This window comes from Plectrocnemia conspersa, unplaced genomic scaffold (assembly GCF_051122295.1).
Source record: "Plectrocnemia conspersa isolate PC_06_02 unplaced genomic scaffold, ASM5112229v1 ptg000002l, whole genome shotgun sequence".
In the NCBI taxonomy this organism is placed as follows: domain Eukaryota; kingdom Metazoa; phylum Arthropoda; class Insecta; order Trichoptera; family Polycentropodidae; genus Plectrocnemia; species Plectrocnemia conspersa.
In genome coordinates this window covers 17373604-17385369 of record NW_028277166.1, presented here as the reverse complement: position 1 = coordinate 17385369, position 11766 = coordinate 17373604, and the positions used below count along the sequence as shown (strand labels likewise).

The 11766-nt window shown below is 26.8% G+C and overlaps 1 protein-coding gene across 7 annotated transcripts in view; it reads left to right on the top strand.

Moving 5' to 3' along the window:
• The first annotated feature begins 5040 nt into the window (after positions 1-5040).
• Positions 5041-11766, top strand: part of LOC148237898 (uncharacterized) — a 28617-nt gene continuing 21891 nt past the window's right edge. Inside the window, exons 1-2 of one of the 7 annotated variants that reach the window (XM_088205843.1) lie at positions 5041-5170; positions 9452-9644. In XM_088205843.1, the coding sequence (XP_088061969.1) occupies positions 9503-9644 (142 nt within the window). In that variant the 5' untranslated portion in view covers positions 5041-5170; positions 9452-9502. Of the gene's footprint in view, positions 5171-5589; positions 5916-9385; positions 9645-11766 lie in introns of those variants that run through there. The other 6 variants (XM_088205847.1, XM_088205846.1, XM_088205849.1 and 3 more) reach the window with 6 other exon arrangements.

Genomic DNA, 11766 nt, shown 5'->3' with positions numbered 1-11766 from the left:
TTTTATATTTGAATGCTTAATTTTCATTGGTCGACAACAAAAGAACTCATTAGTAAGGCACGAAAATCTATTTTTATTTTTATTTATTATAATTAAATATATTTCCTATATTATATTAGAAAATTGAACATATAATGTATTTACTTTAATTTAAATAAAAACTTAAATATATATTTTAAATTTTTAAGGGAATTATGAAGCCTTTCCGGGAATAATCCAGAAGGGCTGTCTTTTTATTTTTCCCAATGCCTGTATAAAAATATTCAAGCTATTGGTCTCAAACACAATGTTTTAAATATTTCCTAATGTTGTTTTAATTATATTTTTCTGTTTTTCATACAAAATAAATAAACAAAAGAAACGTTGTTTACTTTTATTTTATCGTTATTGATTATTTCATAATTGTGTTTTTGGAATGTGGTGGAAAAAATTGTCACAACTAAACGGGCTCGATATTTTGACTCCATAGCAGTTAAGGTAGAACAATTATCAAACTTTTCACATCTATTCAGCTTTCATTGCACTATAAATAATCTCTAATTCTAAATACATTACATTCTTCATCGAAAAATGGATTCTGTGCCCATTCAATGTTTTGCAATCAAGATTATTAAAATAATGTTAAAAGTGCATTAACAAACCTTGCAGATGTACAGTAAAAATATATGTTTTGTTTATTTCAATAATATATCTGGTAAATGAGTGATTTTAAAAATGAATTATATCGACCATTTTTTTATTGTTAATTTTCATAGCTATAGTCTTTTTGAATCAGTGAATGCGTTTGTGGTCCTTGCATTAATTGATTGAATCACTCAATTTTTAATTCAAGCAAACGGGCAAGATTGATATTAAATTTATTGTTCTTTCAGGTTTTGAGGCCAAAGGAGTGAGTGTGACTTTGCAGCCAAAATAGACAACAGAAAATCTGGTAACAGTTTATTTTATATACATAGTTAAAATGGTAGGTTTTGGAAGTTGAAGAATATTCGCTGGAGTGTCGAGTTGAATATCAGCGGTAGTCAGTCATGATGTGTTCCGAGGCATCTCTCCTGGTGCGTCTCTCTAGAGTCTTTCTTCATTTGCCTCTCTGTGATCAAGTGCTATATTTTTGATATTGCTTGCTCTAGACAGCTCTGGTAAATAACAAATAAGGATGTTTTCGAGGCAATTGCATTGTTTCTTGTACACACCTACGTAATGTGTTTACACTTTAAAAGAGAAACGGTTCAAATAGATACTCCGGCGATCGTTATTTAAGGGGTAGAAGACACTAGTATTATGCGCAGGGTAGTGCGTCTGCGCCTGGGAGCGAAAATTCTATTTCGCGCCCTATCCTCTCTTATTTCAAATTATTCTTTTTACAATTTTCCAATACATCCATTATGTGAAAACTTCTTAAATATTATTGACATATATTTTCATGGCAGTAAAATCAAATATATGGGTAAAAATTTTAGCGGTAAATACAATATCTATATTAAGGCAAATCTTAGATAGAAAAAAATTGAATTACAAACGAATTTAATTATGAACATTATCCATAAGCGTTATATTGTTCATAAATATCCACTAAATCATATAACAGTCAAATAAATAAAACAGTAAAACACTAGTAAGCAAATACATTTTTTAAAATAACAGATTTTAAAATAAAAAATGAAGAAATAGTTTATTAGAGATAAATTTTTCTTGAATTTGATTATGCATACTGATCACATAATCGAAATCATTTTACAATGCTAAGAAGAGATCTTGTCCCATTGAAACTTGCAAATATGGAAAAAATAAGCTTTAACTTGCTGATTGATCGCTTAAAACATGCAATCGACACTGCAACAGTTAAAAGAATCTGCAGTGAGATTTCTAAATACATCATCTGCATATGATCCAAACGAGTTTTATGTATCTAATTCCTTTTCATCGACGTCTGTGTCGTAGAAATTTCAAAAATTTGGGCAATTTCGATGTAGTTCATTTTAATCTTTTTAGAAAGAAGAGTTTTAATGTCCAACAAAAATCATTTTATTTTCTTAGTTCTTCGACACTTTACAACAATATAGACATGAGATGTATTTAACTCTCAGTTATTCACAGATCTTACAAAACACCCTAGCTTTCAATTTTTTTCTTCGTTTTTTATAGTGTAAAGTTAAAATATGTGAATATGCATCTGTAAGCTTTAATAAATATGAATTTTTATGTTCAAATCGATTTCAGCTGTATCGTCAGTTTACTTTTCACCATTTTATACCTAACCGATTTTATTACTATTGCTTTGATACAATAATAATAAAAATCATATTATATACTACATACATTTTAAACTGAATTAAAGTCATTGAACTCTACACTATACGTATGAATTTTTAAAGCACAAAAGAAAAAAGTGTATTTAGTATTTTAATTGCATATGTATTTTCTGATATATGTAACTACATAAAATATTATACATGCATTATTTCGCTGGGATTTAACAATTTTTAGCACAAAGAGTCAATACCCTTATTTGCATGTCAAATTATTCACTTTTGTGCCGTGGAATACATAAACTATTTATAATTAACCAAAAGTTTTCGATGATTATTATCCATGTAGAATATCATTTATTTTTAAAACATAATTTTAATAAATCAACATTTATGCAACTATACATCTATCAGGAGTATATATTATTATTTTAAATAATAGAGTTGTTAAGTAATATATGTATGTGATTATGTTCTATATATTCGGTCAACAGTCCATGAAAAAAATTATTCATTGTTTTTGCATCATAAATACTTAAAAACAACTGTTATGGTCTTAATACATATTGTAAGAACAACAAAGTCTAATAAGTACCAACATTTATAACAAACACAAACAGTTTCTCGAAAACAAGCTCAAGGGCCTTAAAATGTCTGTAGTTTTATTTAAATTACCATTTTCAAAATAAAAATCTTATTTCAGTTCTACAATAAATGTTTTGACTAAAAAACGAGAGCTTTTGTATGCGGCCCTTACTTTCGTATTTATCTTACTCATGAATGAAACAATATGTATAGCTCTGTTTACCATAAAACCATTTATAAAGTTAATTAAAATTAAATATGAATATATTATGTACATTTCCTTATTAACTAAAAATAATTGTGAAATTTATATACAATATATTTTTGATCTACTTTGGTAGAAAAATTTCGGTATTTAAATACCGAATATATATATTCGTTATTCGTCTTTTTGTCCAAAGTATTCGTAGATATCAGATTATATATATGTGGTGTGATATGTTGATTTTTTAATTCTAAAAACATCAAAAACCGAGCAACTCTAAAAACTAAGTTATGTATTTATTATTCAGTAAAACTCATAGCCATTACAATTAAAAAAAAAACTCTTTGTAATTGCTGAAATTTGAGAAATCACTCATATATACGAGTTAATATTGTGCAGCTGTACAATTTCTTGAATCGAATTTTTCGCTAAATCAATACAAATGATGGTTATTTTAAGTCTAAAGTATTAAATATTTTGGTCATATTTTTAACATACAAAGATGTAGTGTTTTTGGCAGCAGATATAATTAAAATTAAACTCTTTTTTTCTTTAATTAAAATAAATTTATTTAATTGTTAACATATATAATACATATGTATGTATATATATATAATATATGTGTTATGTATGAACCTGTGTTTTTTATTGTATATAACGTTATGAATATATTATAATATTGAAATATTATATCGTTAACTATTCAATATTCGAATAGTTCAAAATAACGAATTTATTAACACATTTCATGACGCATTTTAATGCATTTAATAGCATAGTTTTTATCAGATTAACATAAAAAAAATAGGTAAAGTCTCAAAATTTCGGCTATTTAAAAAAAAAGCGTAACTTCCGTTAAGAAAAATTTATTAGATAAAGCAGAGATCAAAAATGTTTTAAAACATATTTCTAAAAAAATATTTATTTTAAAAATAAATTGTTTAACAAAAATTTAATTTCAAAATCTGAAAAATATTCACAGTTTATAGAATAATAATAATGAACCTTTTTAGATTAATGTGATAAGTAACTAGCAACAATCGACAGATGGGAGTTGGTTCCAATTTCAACTAAACCGTTAGCGGAGCTTTAAACCATTTCAGCTTCATTACATCTACAAGAGATGTCACTATATCGTTTGACAAATACATTTACATCATTGATATATCGTATGCACGTAATAAATTTTAAGTGTGTACATTTCATTAGTCAGACCAATTAAAGTTGTATATTTAACCACTCTGAAATCAACACGAAGGCCACTGCATCTCATAAATCGAATTAGAGTGCATGAAAAATTGGAACGAATTACATTAAATCAATCAATTAAAATGCAGTTAAACTATACTTATTCATAGTTGCATATTTTAATTCAAGTGGCGTTCTATTTACATTTTATTTTAAAACTCAAGTGACCAAAAACATCTAAAGCATTCGATATCGATGGTATTAGGAAATCTAGCACTTGAGTACACTTTTCTTAATTAATTCATATAATGTATTTTTAATAAATTATATTATTATAAAAATAAAATATTTTTTTATTAAAATGTAGCTTATGATAACTCGTTAAGAATTAACTGATTAACTTATTATTATACTGTCATATTAAAATTTTAAATAAAATATTTAATTCCAGTACTATTGTAATAACGGGTAATATTACCGGGTAAAATTCTCCTTAAAGCAAAATGCCGTATAACGAAACTGTGAATCATTGAGTAATATTTACAAATATTCCCAAATTCTTAAGTTTATTGAATCTAAACTGAACTATAATCAGAAATGAATAATGCACTGAAATTGTGAACATGTTTACAGTGTACATGTTTATTTGTATTAACCTAATTTTTTTAAATAAATAATGATATGCGTAAAATTTGCAATTTTTATGTCGAGTTTATATTGATAATAATATTTATTAATAAAACTCTATTTATACACAATAACTTTATGCTAAAATATACACGTATTTTTATAGCGGTATCGGTGTGAGTTAGAGTTGTGTGTTAGTATGTACTTACTGAGTTTTCCAGTGGCTATTCGTCAGTTTGCCGGCAACAGTCGTGCGCCATGTGCGCCACTGGCGCGACGTAATTACGAACTGTAACCTAACCCGCTTAATACGAACGTAAATTAAATTAATTATAATATAATAATAGTTCGATATAATAAAAAATAATGAAAAGTGTTACTGTGTAGTGAATAATAAAAAAAATTAAATACAAAAAGGCATTTTTATACATAGGTTATTTTGATCAATTGAAAAAATGATAACAATAATATATATACTGTGATATAATATAAACAAATCGGGATACTTTTAAATGCGCAATTTTGAAGAATATAGTTTAATATTTTTTTTTTATTTTAAAAGACTAAATTATTTTTTTCCTAATGATATACATATGTATGTGTATCACTTTATATTAAATAAAATATTTTTTAAGTTAAAATTATCATCACAATTTTTATATACTGAGCTACTTTTAAACGCACAATTTTATAAAATAAACTTTCAATATTTCACATATGTATGTGTAACTAAAGTGCTAAATTTAAAATATTTTTTTAATTAAAATAATCGGGCTATTATAAACTGTTCTATTTTTAATAGTAAGAGTATTCCACATACTATATATGATTTCTCAATTAAATATTAATAAATAAATATTTTTTTAAGTACGTTTTATGGAAATTAATTTATTTTATTAAAATAGCTATTTTTAAATGTGGATCAATTGATAATAGCTATTGCTTTAATTAAAAAAAAATAGAATTATTAATTTTTAACATACATTTTACTTAAGAAAATATTCTAACATATAATCAAATCCTGACTCATGCAACAAAACTACACCTCATTATTTTAATTGGTACGTAAAAACAATGACTCAAAAATCATTTTTAATTGTACAAATGCTACAGTTCAATACCTTGATACGACTTTAATCCCACCCTGTAATAAATTCATGAAAAACTTTCGAAGTTCACAAAGTAAGAGTCCTTGATATTTTCTCTGAAAATCGTGATCTAAAAATCGTGATGTTGCATTTTTGCACCAAATATCCGGGTCTCCCGTCAATCGTTCCAAATATTGACATTTAAAGATCGATTGAGTTATTTTAAGTTTAAGTTTGTGTCAGTACATGCTTTTAAATGAATAATGTAAGCATTCAATTTTTTACATTATGTAACATTTTCAAACGAAAACTAAATATGTCGTGTCTATGTATGTAATTATGACCTATTGTTTCATAAAACCATTGACGCTTTTAACGACTTTAATAATTCAGTATTTAAATTTATATAATAGTTTTTTTATGTGTGTACTTAGATAATCGTAGGCTTACATATTGTCTGTGTTCCGTTATCAAAATATAGTATCAGTTAAATACAGTGTTATCTTGATTTTTAGAACCCGTAACGTGAAACTGTAGACCTTGAACTTTATATTTTTTAAACGTCTTAAGAAACTCTGAAATTATAAATTAATTTTAATGCACTTTTTTAACCTGATGTGAGTTCACATATGTTGCTTTTTTAACCTAGATAAATATTTACAAACAATCCGTTTGCAAATTCACTCTTTCTGTGAATCGACGATTCGGTTAGCTATTTAATGGTTATTAATCGATTCACTTCCGTTGATGCGTAATGCGTGTTTGAAATATTATTATTTTGGTACACGTTGCACAATCGTTCGTCGACTTTTGGGGCATGGTGTAGCAGCGTCTTTTTCGGGGCGTCCCACGCGTGTTAGCACATTTCAAAAGAGATCTTCGTAAATAGCAGCATCGGAGGAGAGGAAGATGACTTCCCACGCCCGTCTTTAAAATCGTCGTATTGACACTTGTAAATGCTTGTAGATCTAGAGATAGATCGACGACTATGATTTCGAAGCCATAATGACATAATGTCTAGGATGGGTGCATTTTTAAAACGTATGATTATTTAATAATCATTTAAAATTATCGACTTATTGTAGTTTATATTAATATGTGTAACACGTTTAAGTAACAATTTGACAAGTTATACATTATTATTTTAAATTTTGGTGATTCTGGTATGAGATAAATGATTTTATTCTATAACTATAATAATTATATTTTTTCTAAAATTGAAACGCATGGCAGAAATTCTTTTTTTATCTTTAAAATAATTAATATGTAAGGGTCATACGATATAATTTAAAAAAATGTTTGGAAACTTGTGATAGTATATAAGATAAATATACAGTAAGGGGAAAATGATAAAAAAAAGTTTGTCTGATTACCAGTATGGTATTATTAATTCATAGGGTTGATAAGAAAACGTTTTTATTAATCAAATTGGCCGCTGCCACCATTTGGTGTTGTTATTTTATATGCTGTTGATGTGAAAGTTTTGAGTAGGTTCAAACTCTATCAAAGAAATTTTCTAGGAGAGCTTAAGGTCAAATCAAATTCTCGCTTACTCCAGCTTTTCTACGAGCTAGCTGCGGCTCGGGTAAAGATCAATATTATTAATATAATCTTTTAGTACGTTAGTTATATTAATAATGCTTTATTTATATTATTAAGATGTTTTAAAATCAAAAAGACCACTTTACATCTTAAAATAATTATATAGCGTTTGTTGCTGAGCAAAATTTCGCTACTAAGCGAGTGACCTTCGGCCCATAGTGGCCCATATATATAACCATAAATTGTAAATATAAGCGTTTTAAAGTAGTATTAATTAAAAAATATCACTAAAAGGTTTGTTAATGAATTTTTAGAATATTAAAATAAAATGGTGATATTATATAATATATGGCTATCATTTTTTAACAACAACGAAATGAAATTTAAATGTTTTATTCATATTTGCCATTGAGGAAAGATAAAGAATAATAGTTGTAGTTGTTATTTTATAGTTTAAAAATAAACAATGGTGTAAGATACTGTACGCAATAATTATTTATAAACTGGTTTTGAAAAAAGTATAAAGTGATTCTTCATTGAGTTAAGATTTCAGTTTGATAGAACCGGTCGTGATCGGATGCATTTTTTATGATTCAATTTATTACACGGAATTAAGCGAATGATAATAATTATGTAAAGTAATAAAGGGTTTAAATGTGCCATTTATGCTTAAAAATGTTTTTGACGAATCATCTAAAACAATTATTTATCAACCGGGAACGGAGAATAATCCAACATAATGAAATAATTGTAATAATTAAAATTGAATCTCCAACTGTGATGGCTCAATGAATATCGATAAAAAAGGACTAATCACTTTTCAATTAAATAAGCACGTATAATTATAAAAGAGCGCAGTAGATAATACATATTGTATTTATTTTATCAATAGCACTTACATTATATTTTATTATTTTAAAATTATACAAAAATATGTTCAACAACGTAAATACAGTGAAACCTTGACTTACGAGTTATTCGAAATATATATATATTTTTAATTTGACTCGACATACGAGCAAAAACACGAATTGCATAACTTAAAAATTAACTTTATCATTAATTTAGGTAGTATGTATTAATTAAAATGGAATAATGAAATTTCAATTCATTTCAATTGAAAAAATTGATTTGATTTACGAGTAATTTGAGTTACGAGCTCCATCACGGAACGAATTAAACTCGTAAATCAAGGCATTATTGCACATGTATTGAAATAAATTGAAAAAAATTTAATCATATTTTTCTTCATGTGCAATCTATAAAACACTATTTTCATTTTATATACAGCATTATTTTTAATCACATAAAACACAAAATTGTTTAAAATAACTCCACAACTAATAAATATTGTTTATTTTGTAAAGAATATTTTAGAAAAATATATATTCACTTAATAATATTTTATTGTTTTACCTAATATTTTAATCAATATTTTAAAATATTTTATTAATACAAACTATTTCTCTTCTTGATAATAAAATATATTTATTCATTTTCAGATTACTTTTTCCTTAAAAAAGTGTATTGTGTAGGTAATTTCTAAATTTAAAAAATCTTAAATCAATAGACTCTACGATTTAAAAAAATATATCGTTATAGATTATTGTTGTATAATTTAAAGTCAGTAAGATACTTAATATCAGGATTTGCATAAATATATACATATGTATGCACCAATAAATAATAATAAACAACTAGGGATACTGAAGTTTCGTGTTTTTAAATTCCCGGAAAATACTTTTCTAAATATTTTTTTAATTTTACAAGTTGCATATGGGGCGTTATTGAAGCTTGGTTTCAAGCATAGTTTTTTTCATTTAGAATTTCTATACTTTCATTGTTTTTAAAGTCACTTTCCTGATTGTCTTGTTCATATTTGTCATCATTCTCTTCATCAGAATTTTCAGTAATTAATAAATTATAATCCTTCAATAAAATTAACAGATTACATCACATTATTTCAGTGTTGTGAAAAATGATCGTGATTAAAAAAAGTGTTTAGTGCTTAAAATATCATGGGAGCGGCAGCTGGGCCTCGCCTTTTGAGGATGGCTCCTCTGAGGCACAGCTTCGCGGCACCATCACCGGCAAAAACGACGCCTCCTCCTCAGGACACATGGGGGTACACCAGCGACGCTGATTGCCGAAATAAAAAAGGTATACCTTCCACAGCTATTTTTTTAATAATTGTGTATTTTTTTATAAGTATAAAAATAGTTATATCCGTTTATACATATACATATATTATCGGTGTGCACAAATTTGTGCACACAGAGCACACTTTGAGTATTATCGCCGTACATGTACGGCGGTCAATCACTGTTATGATTAATAATTATGGAAATATACCTAGAACTCACTCACTTTCAGGTGTATACTAACAAATTAGCTCACTACGCAAAGGGTTAAACTGTATATTTATTGTAATATATATATTTAGCTCTTTAGCTAAATATAAAGTAGTCTTAAAAATTCAATATCCTTTTCTTCATATACTTTGTATCTTTAAATAATAAACACATTGCTTGCCCATTTTTATTTACTAACATCCCATCACCATATGTCGGCTTTCTTATGCTCATTCATTGAACCCTAACTTATTTTTAAAAAAATAAAGCTTTTCCGCTAATATTTGCCCTAAAAATAATCTATAGTAGTTTAAAATAGGTCAGTAGTGCCACTGACCTATTTTCCCCAACCTTTTACACGCTTTATTTTATTTTATTGGTACACGATCCACAGTTTGGCTTTTAATTGTGTATACAAAAAGCAGTTGTATACAAATTTAAAATTTGATTTCAAAACATTGACTAATAAAATATTTAGGATTAATTAAAAAAAATGTTCTTGTCCTAATCATTGCAAAACAAATTGCGATATTAAATACAAAGACTTGTAACACAAAATAAAAATATTTTCTAAAAAACTATGGGTTGCAAGACTTAAGGGTTGTAATGTTATCCCTATTTTCACCAATTCCATATAAGAAATAAAATCTCACATTCATTTTTGGTAGTACTACATATACTTAAATAAAATTAATACATTTTTAATACAAATATAAAAGCAATAACTTAAATTATAAATTAAGTTTTTCATTTTTGCTTACCTAATTTTTATTAGCTTTATTTGTATACTCTACTCTCACTTTTTGTATTAACAGATATATAAATTGTTGCAAAAATTAGTAATAGTTGTCATTGTAAAATACAAAATCTATCGTACACAACTCTTTTTCCACGTCTTATCCTTTAAAGTTGAAACTAATCATATAGTTTTATTCCATATTTTTTATGCCAAATAAACCAACTAGTGCTGTTACCATGCAGTTTGCTAAAAGTTGAATTAAAAGCATTAAATTGCTACACATGATAAATAGTAAAATAAATAATATTGACAATATATAATATGACTTCTTGTAAATCATAAATGGCAACTATGTACTTTCTAGAGCTTAAATTTTATTTTTTTGAGACGATTACCATATTATTTTTCTATGTATTAACCTTTCCCCTTATAATTGCATTTACAAGCACAAGAAAAAAATCGCGTTGCTTTATTTTCAGGGTATAGGTGCAATATAAAGTGTTACAATATACTTTCGATTACTAGTGTTACAGTATACTCTCGAAACACACTCTTACGAACGTTGTTATCAGGGGCGTATATTCAGGGTGTGCTAGGTGTGCGGCGCACACCCGCAAAACCATCTAAAATATAAATTTAGAAATTTAAAAAATTTAGGGCGTAAAGCGACATCATTTTGCATACAGTAGTATGCAAAATTATAAAATTTTAATAAGCAGTGTATAGTATGCATTGGTATTTGTCATTCGCTCTGAACGTTTTCGCGCGAGCGATCGTTTTGGAACAACACATATAACGCGCCGACCTTGCGCGCGGCCGCCGACTAAAGTAAATTGTTCCGAGATTTAACGGCTGAAGTCGATCTGTCGGCTGGCAGCGCTCAGTAGTAAAATTGGTCTCGAATTTGGTGCGCGTACTTCAAAAACTCTTGCGTCCGTCGCTGCTTTTTTATTACATTATATCACAATAACAGGTCACTCATTTTTTTATATTTTGGCGTAAAATAGTTTATTATCTTATTTACATATGATCATTATTTAATTTTCTATTCTAGATTATATTTTTTTATTTACCCCAATAATGATGAAGAATACTGTTGAAGATATTTTGAATAATCCATTTTCAAAAAGAAGTTATGAAATTAAATTGAAGATAATATTAAGGAAGAAGTAAATTCAGCAAATTTTGTCGC